An 18,040-nucleotide genomic window follows, 5' to 3' on the forward strand; every position below is an offset into this window, starting at 1 on the left:
GCGCCATGAGCGACCTGAACTGGCGGTCGTCACGGACGAGCGCGCTGTAGGCTCGCAGCAGGTCGGCGCGGGCCAGGCGGGGTCGGATCGCCTTGAGCGCGTTGTAGATCTCCTCCGGGAGAGCGGCGCCACCCCGTCCGCGCTCGCCGTCACCAGCCTGCAAGGAAGAAGAAGACGAGGAATGGTTGGCGAACCATCACCGGCGGCGGAGTGGCCCATGGCCCGACTGACCCCGAGTTGGAAGCGGAAGCGGCGCGGATCCAGGTCGAGCTGGACGCGGGGGGCGGCGCCGGGCGCCCGGACGAGCGGAGGAGGCACGGCGGCGCGCGCGAACGGAAGAGCTCTGCCTCCGCGCGCCGGGTGCGCGCCCGGGAGCTCGAGCGGACGAGGCGCGACGTGCGTGAACGGAGGAGCTCCGCCTCCGCGCGCCGGGAGCTCGAGCTGCGGGTCCTCCACATCCGACGACGAGCCCGAGGAGGAGTCGTCCCCCGCCATCCCGCGCGCCCCTCCGCGGCGGCGGCGGCCGGCTCCCGCGGCGGAGGCGCCCGGCTCGGCTCTATCCGTGGTGGCGGCGCCCCGCGCGCCCCTCTCTGCGGCCGCGGGAGATAAGGTGGGAGAGATGAGTGGTAGAGAATGAGAGATGAGAGAGACGAGAGAATGAGAGATCGATTTGAGAGATGAATGGACAGGGACTTAAAATATCGCGGAGCCAAACTGGGCAGCCATGTTTTGGTGCCGGGCAATTCTTTCAACCGGTGCCAAAAAACGTGTTTTCAATTGCCACCAACCGGTACCTATATCTAAGGCATGCATTGACACCAGGTTATGGCGTGACCTGGTACCAATGTCTGCATCAATAGCACCGGGTCGTGCCTCCACCCGGTGCTATTGATGCATCGACCATTTGGTACCGGCTCATAGCATTACACGGTGCCTTTGTCAGTGCATTGGCACCGGTTTGTGCTGTGGCGCATCTTGCCAGCGCTTGGCGCAGGCCAATAGTACCGGCTAGTGTTGCAGCCGGTGCTGATGCCTTACATTAGTACCGGTTCAAACAACAAGTGGTACTTTTGGCCTGGATCTTTGGCCTGTTTTCTAGTAGTGCTGATGACGAAGTTGGGTTAGGATGGCAGCGGGCGGTGGAGGTGAATTTGGCGGCGGGACCATGAGAGATGGAGATGAAGAGGGTGACACAAGGAAGAATGACGACATGATTTGAGAGATTTCCCAAGGAAGACGACATGCTTGTTGGCCGCTTGTGTTGAGCGGGCCGGGCTTGTTCTGCGGTAAGGTTAGTGGCTAACAGCCTCCACGTTTGCTTTTAAGGTCTAGAAATTTCCACATTAATCGAAGAAAAAATAAAAAATAAAATTACCCATCACTGCCATTACGAAGAAATTAGTTTAAAATGTCCATATACATGTTTATAAATTACCCACCACCAGCACCATTAAAATATATTTCTATTTATAAATATAAATCTATCCATCGTTTTACATATCAAATTACATATCGTGATTACTTATAGGATACTAGCTACACAAACAATTAACATATTTTACCACACATATATCTTAATATATTACCAAAATCTCAAATGCACCATCACGATTATGTTATCATTAGTCAAAATAAACAAGATAATTTTAGACTTTGCACTATATTAGACTACCTCTCTCCAAAGATTTATTGCCGACATTGCTACAAGTCACTACCGTACCTCACAATTAACACCACAAGCTCAAAAAAAAATTAACACCACAAGCAGATCAGGAACCAGGAGAATATCGATCAAGCCATGTTTGGTACAGTAAACTCATTAGGATTGAACACGAACATAGATTGCTGAAATTGTGAACGAAATTTTGTATTCTGCACTATGAAGATTTGTTGGCTTCCAAAAAGTAAGAAACTTGGATCGATTATTCCCCAACAAAAACTAGGCCATGGAGGCATGATGCCATGCAACAGACGGTAGAATTAAACATAGTAGCAATAGACAAATAAGAGGATCATAGAATAGGGAAGCTAGCAAAAAAACAACTGAGTTAGTTGAATACTTGAACTGAGCAATGAGTAGCCTTACTGCAAGGGCTGACAGATAAGAAACATGTTATTACTACTACTACAGCGAATAGTAGTAGCTAAGATCAAGGAGATAGGGAGTCGTGACAAGATTAGTGTTGTACGCTTGCTATGCGGCCACATTATTGACAAAGAAATGTATTTAAAAGGAGGCACCACTGTACTAGCAGCAGAGAAGCATTCTTGATTACTGAAGCAAGTAGCATGTGATGAGAAAAATTTAAGTTTATGAATAATAATTAAATAAAAAATATAAGATATATTTAGAATATTAATACTAGCCGCGCATATGCGCGGGTTACCTCACTAGTTTTGAATTAAAAAGAGTTGGAGGTGAATCTAAATGTCACCAATTTACACCCTTAAAATAAGGTTAATATATCTCAATTGATAGATAACCTCCTCCGTATCGAGGCTACTATAATAGAAACTCTCCTCTAGGTTAACACGACCGCCAATGCATGTTTTAGGTAAGCCAACGAAAAAATGATGCGTCTAAAGGGGTGTGCTGCAAACAGCTGAAACGCTCGAGCGCTCCATAGACGACCCGAGTTGTCAAACCGGCTTATAATTTGTCTGGCACTCTGGCTCCTTCAACAGAGACGGTCAAACCAGACCATACAGTGCGCAAAACTAAACTGCACTATCACAATGCAAGGGCACTTGACCAAGTTGCAAGGTGTCTCAGCATCAGCAGTCCAATAGCAATTCGAAGCACAAACTCGTGGATAAGGATTCAGAGGTGCATATACTTGGAGATCTCGAATGCAAATTAGTGCAGAAACATCAGATCCCGTCAAGATTGTCTGAAGAAGGGAAAAAAGTTTAAAAGAGCTTCGTTAGTACAGAAACATCAGTCCTGTCAGTTCAAATGTAATGCGCTTGATATTAATTCGATCATAAATCAGGAAGCACCTGGGCACTTCTCACAAAATATGATGTCCCCGCACTTAATATGAACAGTTCATTTTCGTTCTGATAGAGTTGGATAAGGACTAATAGAGAAGATACCATCATTAATTGAATCTCCTTGTTTCCTCACTAAGGCCCTATTTAAAGGAACTAAATTTGAGTGCTAAATTTTAGCAGATATTAGCACTCATGCACATGCTAAAAATTTTTAAATCTTGGCTAAAGTTTAGTTTAGTTCACCTCATTAGCACTTCCCTTAGGATAAATTTAAAGCTAGTGCTAAAATTTATCTTTCACTCATTAGCACTTGGATCGAAATAGGACCCGATTAACTCAGACAAACCTTGCTTTTAGTTTTTGGTAGGTTTTATGTCACATCATACCAAATGGCACCAAATTATGGCAAAATTATTGATTCTATTTTTTTTTAGTTTTTACTTTATGGACACCCAATTCACTTTTCCCTTAGTATATACACAAAAACCTCACTTGATCCACAACTCATCATACGTCCTACACCCAACTGATGGCCACACCCATCTCATTGGCCATCAAATGCAACTGCAAGGTCAAAACCGTAATTTGGCCGCCCCAGGACCATCAGAGATCCTGCCGGTGCCGGAGCCGCTGAGCTAACCACCTGCCGGATCTTTGTCTCATCGCCTCTAACTTGGCAAGTAAGCAAGTCATCAGCCACCAAACAGGTCAGCTAGGCAAGGCGCCAAGAAGGCAAGAACTCGAGATAATCCTTCCCTCAGACAGACTTCGCCTCCTTCCTCCTCCTCCTCCGGCGAATCCCACGCTGGTTTCGGGATGTCGACGGAACTCCTGACGAAATTCCTCACGTAAGTGCCCCTTCCACCCCTGTCCCAGACCTTTCGGTGGAATTTCTCGATGCCGAGCGGTGCTTCCGCTTGTGCTTGGTCTCTGTTCCTGGAAGAGGAAGACTGGGCTGGGCTCATCTGCTTATTGTGGTTGCAGGTTGCTGTTTGGGTACGCGATGCCGGCGCTGGAGTGCTTCAAGGCGATCGAGCAGCGGCCTGGCCGGGCTGACCAGCTCCGGTTCTGGTGCGAGTATTGGTAATGATTCAGAAACCTGTATCTCTGGGTAATTGGTCCGTTTAAGCTTCTGCGATTTGCTTAATTTGTGGTTGGGAGTAAATCGAATTCGAAGTCGGACTAACAGAAAGAATTGGATCTGGCAGCTAAACTGGTGCCCGTCCAGAAAAGGGGATTGATTTCTATCTAGTAGTAGGTACAGACTTATTTCGCTTGGTGTGGGATTCAATAGCAAATTCTTTTTTTTCTGAAAAGTAGGACTACGTAGCAATTTCATTTCATATATGGGATTTGGGAATGGGATGCAGAATCACAAGATCTTAAATTTCAAAAAAAAAAAAAAAACACACAAGATCTTACTTTTAGCTGCTGACTGAAATCTTTGGGTGGTTGACTTGACTCAATATGATTAACTGAAAGTCTGATAATACTATGATGTGTACTGCTTTGAGATCTTGGTCTTGCTAAGTTTGACCAGTTTCGTCAACCTTGCAGGATCATCCTAGTGCTCCTGGCCATGTTCGACGAAATTGCTGGTGTTCTGATTTCCAAGTAACTACCAAAATATCAGTCATAACTCCATTCAGAAAAGTGGTTTTGGTCTCACAATTCCCTCCATTACCCTAACAGGATTCCAATGTACTACGAGCTCAAGCTTGCCTTCCTCGTGTACCTGTGGTACCCAAAGACAAGGGTATGCACTAGAAGTACATAACACGGAATGCCGTGCAGCAACAGATAGCTTAGGTTGTGCGTCTCAAATCTTTTGATAGATGTCTGAACACTGAACAGAAAGTCATTCTCTTTTGAACCAGGGAACAGACATAGTGTATGAGACCTTCCTCCAGCCCCTGGTGATGCAGTACCAGCCCAGCATCGAGGCGAGACTGCAGTACCTGCGCGCCAATGCCGGTGATATCCTTGTCTTCTACCTCAAGACCTTCACCGAGAGGGGCTACGACCTCTTCCTCCGGGTAATGGACTACGTCCGGTCGCAGGCGTCCAGAGGATCAAGAACAAGGGTAAACAAACTGTCTCGACCAGTTTGGTTATTCTCCTCTTCTGACGCTATCACATTCATTTGTTAATATGTGTGATTGCTCCCGGTGGTGGTGCAGAGTTTCTTCTCGTTCAGAGGGGACCGGGCTGACAGGCCGAGCTTCACCGACGACTACGCAATTGGTGGCGACCGGAGGGATGGGGGGAGGCACCGGCGACCGCGTAGTGGCTACTAGCAGACCAAAAAATTAGCAAGTTGATGCATATGGTGTGCACAGAAACTGAAATGATTACTGGCATAGGCGTAGGTAGGAACAAGCAAATCATTGTGAAGCTGGTTGATTTAAAACACAGGTGGATTATGTACAAAACTTGTAGGTTTGACTACAAACATAGATCTCTACAAACTTCTTGTAGATAGTGGGTTTTAAATTGTCTGCAACAATCATAGTTCTCAAGGCGGTAAGGCGGACACCTAGCAAGGTGGGGCGGCTGGACGCCTAGGCGAGCAAGGCGGGCGCCTAGGTGAGCAAGGCGCAAATCGGTGGATGGCGCATGGACGCCTAGGTGTCGCCTAGGCGACGCCTTGAGAACTATGGCAACAATCTCTTCGCATGCTTCTTGCAGTGTATTGTGGTTTCTCTGCTGTCTTGTAGAGTTGTATTGTGCTGAGTTATGGAAATTGGAAAGTCTGTTAATTCCAATCGGATATGCTGACATAAATCCAAACTATAGTTGCACGAAAATTTGTAAATAAATAATTATTATAATATATAAATCTAAATAATCTTCCTAATTTGAGCTACTGAGTACTGATGACAGTGTATCTAAGATAAAAAGGGAAGGAAAATTCTGACAAAGGACAGTTCAGAAGAATCATGGATGGAGCTTATTAAACATCATGATGACAGCTAACTAGCTAATTAGTACTAACTAGGTTTGTGTCCGTGCGTTGCTACAGGCAATATATATATTATAAATTAATAGCAAGTTGCATTTCAGGAAGCATAGCTAATGTCCTATCCGTTGCTTTGGGTATGTAAAATCTTCAATGCAATAGAGGAGCACGCAATATCATACGAGATTTGCATTTTCAGTGAAATTCATTTTAAGCAACATATCCCACATTTGGTAAGTCCAAGTTTCATGATGAGACAAATATACAAAATCTCTAATATTGATATTTTATTTTTTATTCATTGTGTAAGTAAAATTTAGACAACAACCCACATCTTCCTTCAAAAATCATTTCTCCATCGCATCTCCACCTGAGGTCCACTTCCATCATATGTTAGTCTCACCATCAGCGTATCACATTTGACATGGAATGTGATGAATATCAGCAGACTGAAAGAAAGAGTCAAGTCTAGAACATAATTATCTTTAATTTGAATATTTGTTCAAGAATATATAAAAAATTTAAAAATTCCATTCTACACAAGACCATATATAAAAAGAGCCATTAGAGTTGTGGCGTGCCTCTGATGCCCACATAAATTATATTTAACCTCTAATACTAAAACCAATCTGACATAAAACAAGACATACCAAGCAGCAACCAAAGATCCATCCCCACCCAAATTGCTAAATGAACCAAGCAAATAATATTTAGAAACATATTTAGCCAGAGTTTGTTTAAAGGAGACGATATGTCATTTCCTCCCGTTTCCTCTGAATGCATCGCTAGCCAGGATTTAGCCACAAGCAGAACCACGGTACCACACAATTCAGAAGGAGGGGGGGGGGGGGGGGGGGGGGGCAAAAAATGGAGAATGGGAAGTGTGGGATAACCTCACCTCTCAATCATCAGCTGCTAATCAGGTGGTTCAGATACAAGGATTCATCCCCCCCAATGCAAGGCATTCATAAAAGCTCTCAGTCAACTAAAAAAGAGTGATGAAAGAAAGCCAAAGCTGCTGACCAACAACAGCATAGTTATAGGCCGTAACCATGATGTGAGTTCAACAATGGCTAAATTATCATATGAACTGCTTCAAGAACTCCGTCGCCACGAGTCGGCCCCGAGTGTTGACTGACAGCTTGAACCTGCAGATCTCCTTGTTGATGTCCTGAAGTTAATGTAAGCACAATGGTGAGTATGCGAATATGGCAACATTGAGTACAAACGCACAATGTTTGCACCTCTGACGCAAATTAAAAGAGATAAATGATGGCAAAGGAGAACAAAAAATTGCATACACCTGTAATTGCGAAAGAAACAAAAACTGATATGAGCTAATGAAGCAAAAGAACCTACACTTCAAATGACTGTCCAATCAAAATGCATTGAAGCTTTCAGTATTTTATTTCATTGCAAGTTCACAGTAAAATCAATATTCACTTAATCATGAAGCTCAGTATACAAACTAATAAATTATGTTCATCTGAACACCATCTCTACAATGAGCAGCACAGGAAGAAGTCTTTTAGAGGAACTGTATTAATTCTCTGATAGCTGTAGCTGACTTGTTTAACCGGTTATTACTCAATTTATTTGTGCTATATTGAACAAGCCTCTTGGACGGCCTTATTAGCATGAACTGCATAGGGAATAATTACAAGGAATGCCAGCTCTAATCACACTACTACTCACCTATCGCTCATGAATGAACTAACAAGGGCCTAGAATATTTAAAGGCAAATATACAGCTGCAAATCAGAAAGAGCACCCATTCAACGTAATATGAACTTCATCATGCAAAAAATGACATGCCATCAAATAGAAGTTACCTGGGTGTAGAAACACACACGAGTACCTAGAGCAGCGGAGGCGAACATTGACAATGAATATCAACACTGGCGATGGCGAATCATACAATCGAACTTTACTGGAGAAACCACCAAATTGTGCTGCTGCCGGTGCTTGTCCGCTACTCCACGTCCGCAGCCATGCCCAACAGCAGCACCTACGCCCACGTCTCCACAGCTCCCCCCTCCATGAAAATGATGTGCAATGCAGCCATGCAGGGTAGCCGGCCAGCGGCCGGGGCTGCGGGCAGCCGCACCAGCCTCAAGGCCTATGGCCTAGGTCGGCGTCGCTGCGGCGAGTGGGCGGCGTAGGCATGCCATGCAGTGCTCGCCCCTCACTGTATCGGACTCCTGCTCCCCGTGTGCGGCCGTTCCGTCATTGGGCATTGCTGCCTGTGTCGCCGCTCCTCGGGCAGCATGGCTGCCTCTCCGATCCAATCTGCGGATCTGCAGAGAGAGAGGTTGCACCAGGGATGGGGGTTGTAGGGGCTGCACATCAGGCCGAGGAGGAGAGGGAGGGGGGAAACGAGGTCATCAACGGTGGGGGCGAGCGGAGGGTGAAGGTTCAGGGCGACGCCGTGGTGGCGGCGGCTGGGGTGTGGAGAGGGGAGGGTGGAGCGAGGGGGAAGGCGGCGGGCCGCAATGAGGAAGAGGGCGTGCGGGGTGGGAAGCGGGTCGGGTGAGTGTCTGCAGTGGAGCGCTCAGATCGCACGGGAGCCATCTGCGACCGTCGGAGGAGGGACGACGAAGCTGGGTCGATGTGTAGACTAAGAAAACATCACCCTTAGCCTCTTTTTAGTAGTAGAGAAGAGATAGAGATGGAGAAGAGATTTCGCCATCCGTCATCACATAACCATTAGTGTTGGATCTAGACTTTAAAAATTAGGTGTACATAACCTCTAAAAATATTTTTGCACTTAACCATAATCTAAATAAATTTATTATGGCTAGTTTGAAACATATATTATTTTCCAAGCTAAAATTCATTACTTAAATATACATTCTATCCCTCTTTAGACAGTAGCTTCTCAAGATTAGATAACAAAGATTTCACATGTTTTGTGTATAGACGTCTAATGCTTTATTTATAGTTTATATTACTTGTTATACAGCTAGCACATAAAATATCTATCAGTGTGATATTTTGCTCCACTATATGATTTAAAGTGTTGCAAGATATGTTTTCTAACATGAAAGAGTAAGTTTTTTTAGCAAGAACAAATTGTTATGATACTAGTAAATATATAAATGTGCGTTGCTTCGGGTGATACTGTGAAGCATTTATTAACCTTATCGATTTTCAACATGACATTATTAAATCACATGACAAAATCTCGATCAAAATCCTTTCAAACAAAATTTTGAAATCTAACACTTCTTAACACTTTCATACATGCCACCCATCCCCCTTCCTCAAAAAATTTCCTTGTCGTCCTTCACGATGCTAGCTATCGCGACCTTGACTTTAGCAATGACGAGGGTGTCCACCATATTAGCATGCGTGCTCGTCACGACAACATGGTTGATGAGCGAGCCAACCGTTCTTTTGCTCGCCAATTGTTTGCTCACCAATGTTGTCACCAATTTTCTTGCGTGGTTACCTTGTGAAGGTCATATCCGTATTGGTGGTGCGCTCTACTTCATCCTCCTCACGTCTGTTCCCTTCCTCCCTTACTAATCACCTCTATATAAAGAAGATAAGGCGATATCAATTTCAAATCAGAGGAGACTACAATCTAGACGTTAACTCCGTCCGCTTTCAATTTTGTATCGGATAGGAATTTTAATGACCATCAATAATAAATTATGAAAATAGTCCACTTCTTAGAAATAAGTGGAGATGTTATTTGAAATGTTAGGAGCCAATATTTAATAAAATTGTATGATAATTAATATAATATAACTTTATATAGTCCATTTTAAAAACATGTTCATTTTATTGCAAAGCACTATGCTAAAAAGATCAATGCTAAGAAGATAATCCAAATGGTGGATCATAAGATGCCAACCTTTTCAATATTTTTGATACCATCAATCGAAATACTATATGTTATAAGCACTAAATCAGATGATTCGTATTATTATTTTTCTTAGTTACATTTCTTAAGTCGCCGATTAAAGTTGAGTCGGAGAAGAGACCTTTTCCTCGTTGGAATTTTGATGATTAGTATTTATATTGAATTATATCTTCTCACTTTATTCGCTAAAGTTCATATTGTGTGTGTACCTACGTAAGATTTGGATCAATAACCAACACTGAAACGATTGGTCCAGTACGATAATAATTAGTTGAGAGCCTAATGTAATTGCTATAGCACGTTTATGTAGCTAAATAGGGTATTATTAAAAGGTGGTCAATTAATTTTATTATTTCATCTATCATATTAAAAATAAAAGATATTAGTATAAAATAAAAGAAAAGATAGTTATTGAAATAAAAAGCATCACGACTAGCTTGTTTTATGCCCGCTGAATATTCGATGTTCACTCTTATTCTTAAGTAGGGTTATTAGAAAAACTCAAGATTCACGAGCTATTCATATTTGACTTCCTAAAATTCAATTCAAGCTAAGCTATACTTAGAATCAACCAAACTTGGACCTAACCTGGAGTTCGTGGGCTCCATCGATCCCAGATTGAGGTATTCAATGAAACTCGAGTATTTCGGTTTTGTGGTATATGCATGCACCCTGCTACCTTTATTAATTGAATTTCCAACCATGGAAAGTTAAAATAATACAGATGTAGGCTATAGCCATGCATTAGCTAGCGAGCAATTGTGTTGCACAAACTAAAATATAGGTAAAAAATTAGTACACCCTCTATTTTCTTTTCTATTTTGATAGTTCTATTTCATCTTGATACAATGATCAAGAAGAACTTTACTTATCATCTCATTAATCATGATTTCTCATTTTCGATGTTATCTTATACTTACACTAGTATTTTTTTCAAGAGAGTTACTCTGCAGGGAGTCGAACGGCCATCCATACTATTCGCAAGATGTTAATTTAAATGAGAATAATTCAGTTTCGAAAATATGACTATCAAAAGAAAATCAAATGTTCAGGTATGCTTCTTTGCCGGTGACAAGCGCATCCTCCAAGTATGCCGCGCAAGCCTCTTCTCTTTCCTTGTGCTGTGCGAGACGGAGCACCCCAAATCCTAACAAAACTAACTGTATTCGGATCTGAATCCAGTTACAATATATTGAGCTACCTACTAACTTGGATTTCGTTTGCAAGAACAAGAATTATCGGGTGTACATGTGTACACCCATGTCCTATGCTGGGTTCGCCCCTGTTGACCACTATCTACAAACTTGATCCTCCTAGTTTTTAAGATTCAATTGTCAACTAAAGGAAAGAGCGGAAGGCCACTGAGCGGAGGAGGCCAAAGCTAGGGTGCACTATCACTGCACAAAGTTTGGCTAGATTCCTCGGAGGTTAGGGTATTCAGGTGTTAATTAGTTACACACTAGAAATCTTGGGGCGCGGCGTTGCCGCGCCTGGCCAGTGGGTGGGCCGCTTTCACTCCAGATGGGCCCCTAATTTTCCGTATGCTCTGGTGAGTTGAGATAGGTATGGGTCGGATGGGTACTGCAGCTTTTTATCCGTTGATTTTGAGATCTCTTGCATGTGTTAGTAATTTATTTTTTAGTGAACTCTGACATTATAATTATTACTTTCAACTTTGATGTTAAGTAAACTAATATATAGAGTAATAGTTATTTTATGCAGGTAGCTCTATAATTTTTTTAGGCTGTATAGGTAAGGCAAATCCGTCGTTTCGTTATTTTCACGTAGGTGTCATGGTTTGCAGCCTGTTTTTGCATTTGATATATATTTGAATTTCATATTGTCATGGTATATATTTGAATTTTAAATTTGATGTACAATTATTTTTAGTATTTAAATTATTGATCAAATTTCATTTTGGACAACTTTTGATTTTAGTGCGTTTTGATTGTTTGTTGTTAGCTTTAGTTTTATTAATAGTATATGTTTATAACTGATACATAGTTAAATGTTATTTTATATTTAATTTTTCATAATGGTATTGGTGAGTGATTTTTAATTAGGCACATGGATATTTTAGGCTATTTTTTTTGTAATGGCAGTGGTGGGTAATTTTTCTTTTTTTTTCTCCGATTAACGTGGGAATTTCTAGACTTTGAGAGCGAACATGGAGACTCCGTTTGTTGGCCAAATAATAAAATAATAGATCTGCTGGTCGCGCTCCTGCTTCTAGAGTTGCAATTTTCTCATACCAACTGCTGCGTAAACACAAGAATCAACCACACTAATAAGTAATAACTAGCTAACCAACTAGCATCAGCTTTTGCCTATTTACACACTTGCATCGCCGTCATTAATTAGCTGCTAGGATCTAATAATGCCAACTAAAGGAAGAGACCTAGCTATTCTGGCCGATGGAGGGGTTTATATATGACCCGCTCGCGCTCGGTGATCACGAGGGGATCGCGCAGCAGAAGATGCCCGCGACGAAGCCGAAGAAGGGGTGCACGTACTTCTTGACGAGCCCGTGCATGGCGCTGCCCCGGCGGGTCCCGAGCGGCCCCGGCGACCGCTGGCGCCGCCGGTTCTGCTGCGGCCTGAGGGCCGCCGCCTCCCGCGCGTACAGCCGCGACGCCGCCCGCACGAGCGGGTCGCTGATGGTGGCGCCGCGCTCGGGCGCGCCGCCGTCCGGGAACGGCGCCGCGGCGGCGCCGATCACGTCCTCGAAGCTCACGTAGCGCGGCGGGGACGCGAGGAGAGGCGTGCCAGCCCGCTCGCCGCCGCTCCTGTGCCGCCGCGGCTTGGGGCACGGGACGCCGGCGGCGCCGAGGGGGAGGACGTCGCCGTAGGAGCGGCACCGCGCCTTGGCCGGTGGGCGGGCGATGCCGCGCAGCTCTCCGCTGGAGGAGGAGCCGTCGTCCTCGGTGTCGCCGCCGTAGCTCTGCAGGCCCAGGATCGGCTGCGAGTAGGCCGCCATGGCTCCCATCTATGCGGGAGACGGACGGAGTCTGATGACGGCCGGTTAGCGGGGGTTTGTTAGTTTGTTATTAGGGTAGGTAGGTAGAAAATCTCGATTTGCATGTTTGTTATATAGGGTTGTGAGTCGTCGACGGGAAGGTCGTTTCACTTGTTTTTTTAGAGGAATTTCACTTGTTACTTGTTAATAATTAGGGATGTAGAGAGATCGAATATGGACATATATTACTATATTTATTTTTATATATTTTTTAAATACGAATCGGATATGGATAGTGTTAATTTTTCGACATCATAAAAATATAACTTTTAGTAATATCCAGAATCAAATACGAAAAAAATAAAAACTATTCCAAATTAGATTGAATTCGATCGAAAATATCCGTATCATTTATTTATATCCTTCCCTGTATGGGCGAGTAATCTCACCCTCGATGGCCGGCCCATGGCCGGTAACCTCTATTTACAGGTAGCGGGGCCGCAGGATAAGCGGTGGCAGATGATCCAGACGTACTGGGCCAAAAACTGCGCGATGGGCCTTTTCTCGTTGCTCCCTCAAAGACCCAATAGCATATGGCGCGATTAGCTATTACTTCAGGTCAGTTGAACGCGTGATTTAATTCAAGTACCGTGTGCCCATAAAAAAAAAAGTACCGTGTGCACCATCAAACCACCACCATCCTGCTGTATATGGGCAGTCTGTGAGCATAAAGCAGACACAAAAGAGACAAATTTTATTACACTATCTGCATGCAAACATATGGAAGATTAAAATTTTTAACAAAGTCAAAATAGCCAATCTCATCCTCAAACTATTGTTCACGGGTCAACTTGGTCCCCAAATTTTCACAAGGTCTAAATTTAGTCCCTCAACTTCTATTTTCTAGACCAACTCCGTCCTTGAGCTGGACATCCACGTTGGCTTACCTCCCCACCACATCATCCCTCATCTCACAGGGAATGTCCTATATGCCCTTCTTTCATTTAGTTTACCCCCAGCCGAGGCCGCCAGCGCCTTCCCACCGTCGAGCGAGCCCCACCGCGGCCGCCTGCACCTCCCCGTCGTCGGGCTAGCCCTCGAGGCGGCGCGGCGCCTCCATGCGTGGCACGCTCCCCCGAGCCATGCGCCAACGGCTTCGTCGCCAGCCACCGCTTGCCTCTATGCCTCCGCCTCCAACTCCGTGAGCTCCTGCTTCATCAGCCTCCGCCTGCGTTTGCGTCTCCCCAGCGCTGGTGGCCTCCGCGGGTCCCTGCATTGGCAGCCTCCCGCGGCCCCTGCGCCGGCGGCTTCACAGCACCCTGCTCTGCAGCCTCCACCACCTCACTGCCACGCGAGGCCCTGCTGTGGCACCTTGCTCTTTGGGTATGTTCTCTGAGCAACCATTGGAGCTGCCAACCACAAGTGATTTTGGCATGAAACGAAGTATAGAAAGCAACCAATTTCAACACCAATTAAGCTCGCAAATTTGCAGTTTGGGTAAAATCAATGCCTAACCTCCATATATGCACACATGTAGTCTGATTCCTCGCCGCCATGTGTGCTTCCATCCCTGCCTAGCATAGATCCTAGCGGCCACCACGACCACCACGAGCCCTCTGCAGTCTCGATTTGGAGGCGGGCTGCACTACTGTGGAGCTGGAAGGGGAAACTGAGAGGAAAACGGAGAGCAAAGGCATCTGCACGGGGTATTGCACCGAGAAAATGAGAAGTGCTTGTTGTGGTGGACCCATAGAGCTAAAGGGCAATATGGACTTTTAACATACATATTAATACCCTAACATACAGCTGGATGACGTGAAACACCGATATGGCTGTCCAGCTCAGCTTCGGGACGAAGTTGATCCTGGAAATAGAAGTTGAAGGATCAATTTGAACTTCGTGAAAGTTGGAGAACCAAGTTGACCTGTAGATATAAGTTAGAGGAAGGACAACATTGGCTAGTTTGCCTTTAATAAAACTTAAACCGTATATCTAAACTAAATTGGAGTACACCATTATCATTTATCTTCAAAGCAAGATCACACTTGCTTATGTTCGCATGATATTTTGAATAAAAATTTTGTTAATACTAAATAATTATTTTCAACAACTAGAAATAAATATTTTAACAATACGAACAAAAAATTAAATATAATAAAGAAATAATAATGTACTACGAATAAAATATTGAACAATATTTTATTGTATAGGATAAGTGAAGGTAAATGGGTAGTATGAATAAATGTGTCAACTTCACCGAATAGATTAGTCTAAATAATTAACAAATAATTTGATATCACAAACAAATTGATTCTAACTCTTTTAACATGTGCACTCGAATATGCTTATAGCTGTATGTAAATGTGCGACTCGCTTTTCCATCTATAGCATAATAGAAACACATAAAAAAGAAGAGAAAAAATGATATGTGGATAAATGCCGACGGAGGGAATACGGTGAAACCAATATTTTCATGGCCTGCCAAAAAGTAAACAAATAGCTTATTACTATTGCTCTTACCATATACAATCAACAAAATAATATTTCATAATGTGAACAATGTTTCTATAATTTACACCAAGCAATAGAATAAATAGATATATTTATCTATTTCAAGTAAAGGATGAAAGAAAACTGAACAAAGAATGAAATAATAGGATCAGTAAAAATGAATAGAATAAAAAAAATAAAAGAATAAAATAAAAATTATCAAATTGGAGTAAGGGCAAACCAGTAGAGAAAATAAGAAAAGTAACATTAAATATTACTGCATTTATACATTTATATCAATCACAGAACATAGTTCATAGAAAAATATAAAATAATGTATGAAATTAAGATTAAAGAAGATAGAAATTGAATGAAAAGAAAGGCAAATTATATTTATATGCTATAGAAGAAATATTTGGGATAGCATTGGAAAAAAATATAAAGGAGAACAAGAAGGAAACGAATACAAAAGAAAATGAAAAAAAAAATGAAAAGGTAGATGCGGCAACTCTGCATGTGCATGCAAGTGCCTATATCACTTCGCCTGCAGTTCAATCACTTTGCATACGGTTTATGTATAACTAATACCGCACCAAGCCATAGCGCTATTGGACCATATAAATTAACGAATTAGCTAACAGACATGTTGTCTTTCTCGTGATATCTTTACAACCCAACTTGATCCTTATATTCCCTAAAAACAATTTGATCCTTATATATTTTAGTGCAAAATTATATAAGACTAGAACCCGTCCTGTTTAAGATCCGGCTCTTAGATTATCATAATCTAATTAAGCTTAATAGATTCATTTCATAAACCTAGAAGTTATAGAATTTATTATATTATATTATTAATCTATAATTAATATTTCTAATTAGCATCCAATACGACAGAGCTTAGAATAAACCCCAGATAAACCAAACACCCCTAAATTTTAAACCTCTTTGCCAACCCAGCGCATCAGCTGAACAGAGACACGCACAACAATGCCGCGCAGTAATGGCACCGGAGAGATTCGGCACGGAGCGCAAAACGAGGCGTTGCGTGTTTTGGTGGAATCTCGATTGAATACGCAGCCAGCCGGCCATGAGATTCCAAAGCCGCACTGCACTGCACTGCACGGGCTCCTCCATCCAGCGGTCCAGCCCCAGCACAGCTGCACTGCACGGGTCCCGTCCCGTGGGCATCGCTCCTGCCCACTGCCGACGGTGTGCTGCAAGCCCCGGCAAACCTCACGGCAGCGCAGCAGGTGGCGCTCCTGGTGCCATGGTGCTGTCACGAGCAGCTGGTGAGCCACCACCCTGACGGCATCACCCGCTCCCTCACGCGCGGGTACAAATGCCAGCAGCTGCTTACCGCTGAGCAGAAGCGCGGCACCGCCTGCCGGGTCCCCCCCGCTTCCAGTTGTTCGGTCACGAGGACAAACCCTGCCTCCTTCGCCGTTCGCCGTGTGCCCGCCTCGCGACCCCCCTGACTTGACAGTAAAAGTCCTTCCGCCCCGCCCGTTGCCCAACCAGTCTCGCTCTCGCCTCGCCCGGCCCGGCCCTGCTGCTTGGTCGCAGTCCGTTACAGAGATCCGGCCGCTGGGCTAGAGCTAGGCCAACATACAAGTCCACCCATGGCCGGCGGCGGCATGGGCCCGATGGCGATGGCGCCGCCGTTGCACGGGGGCGGCCACGCGGGGCCGGCCGGCGCGGGCGCGGGCGCGGGCAAGGCGCCGGCGGGCCCGCACATGCCCATGATGCACATGACCTTCTTCTGGGGCGACCGCGCGGTGGTGCTGTTCCCGGGGTGGCCGGGCGCGCGCGGCGGGGGCGCCTACGCGCTCTGCCTCCTCTTCGTGCTCGCGCTCGCCGCGCTCACCGAGGCGCTCGCCGCGGCCTCGCGCTGCGTCGCGCGCCGCCGGGGCCGCGACGCGGGCGTCCCGCCGTCCTCGGTCGCGCTGCTCACGGCGGCGCACGCCGCCAGGATGGGGACGGCGTACCTGGTCATGCTGGCCGTCATGTCCTTCAACGGCGGCGTGCTGCTCGCCGCCGTGGCCGGCCACGCGCTCGGCTTCCTCCTCGCGCGCAGCAGGGTGCACCCGGGGGGCGCCGCCGCCCGTGACCGCGAGCTCGCCGCTGCCCAGGATGGCTCCAAGGCCTAGACTACAGTACAGCGCCGCAAGTGCAGCAGTTGGGTTAAACAAATGGATGGCCGTCCCCTCTGTATCTTTTGCTGTAGGCATCTGAAAACTGTGGAATCTCCAGGTCTGAAATGCCATTGCTGCCATCTCATTGTCCTTTTGTGTTACGGCTTATGTGAAGGTTGTCATGATGTGCCTTGCTAAGAAAAAACATGCTTCATTCATTATATCTGTATATCGTGTGTTTATATCGAAGAAAGATTTTTTTTCTTTTATTTGTTACCAGTGGAGATGTCACGTGTTTATAGCGATTGATTCCATAAGCCTCAACTTATGGATTGATTCTTAATCTCTTATTTTAATTATCATAATCTATTTTGTTGCAAAATAATCTTAAAATTTATTGCGAAGTTTCCAACCCGAAATAAACTTTGATCACTTGTTGTACCTATCATGAGTTTTTTTATTATATCTATTATTTCCGGCCCGGAACAATTGCAATATAACCGAACAAGATTAGGGTGCGTACTCCGGTAGTCTGGTGTCTTGAAAGCTATATGATCTACATGAGCTAGCCATTAGAGGGGAAGAAATGCTTGTTAATGCGTAAAAAGAGAATTGTTGTAGCCGCCAACCTGGCTTATCAA

General features: G+C 44.7%; 2 protein-coding genes across 2 annotated transcripts; both read left to right on the top strand.

Moving 5' to 3' along the window:
- The first annotated feature begins 3,574 nt into the window (after nt 1-3,574).
- LOC120683175 (putative HVA22-like protein g) lies at nt 3,575-5,764 on the top strand. The gene is made up of 6 exons (XM_039965203.1): nt 3,575-3,842; nt 3,979-4,077; nt 4,552-4,608; nt 4,687-4,750; nt 4,872-5,078; nt 5,175-5,764. The coding sequence occupies exons 1-6, from the start codon at nt 3,811-3,813 to the stop codon at nt 5,289-5,291; spliced, it is 576 nt and encodes a 191-aa protein (XP_039821137.1). The 5' UTR covers nt 3,575-3,810; the 3' UTR covers nt 5,292-5,764.
- A 10,783-nt stretch (nt 5,765-16,547) lies between these two features.
- On the top strand, nt 16,548-17,675 carry LOC120684045 (copper transporter 6-like). Its single transcript, XM_039966141.1, has one exon. It carries the CDS (start codon nt 16,887-16,889, stop codon nt 17,412-17,414), a length of 528 nt encoding a protein of 175 aa, XP_039822075.1. The 5' UTR covers nt 16,548-16,886; the 3' UTR covers nt 17,415-17,675.
- The last annotated feature ends 365 nt before the right edge of the window (nt 17,676-18,040 follow it).

Source organism: Panicum virgatum, chromosome 7N, assembly GCF_016808335.1.
Source record: "Panicum virgatum strain AP13 chromosome 7N, P.virgatum_v5, whole genome shotgun sequence".
NCBI lineage: Eukaryota > Viridiplantae > Streptophyta > Magnoliopsida > Poales > Poaceae > Panicum > Panicum virgatum.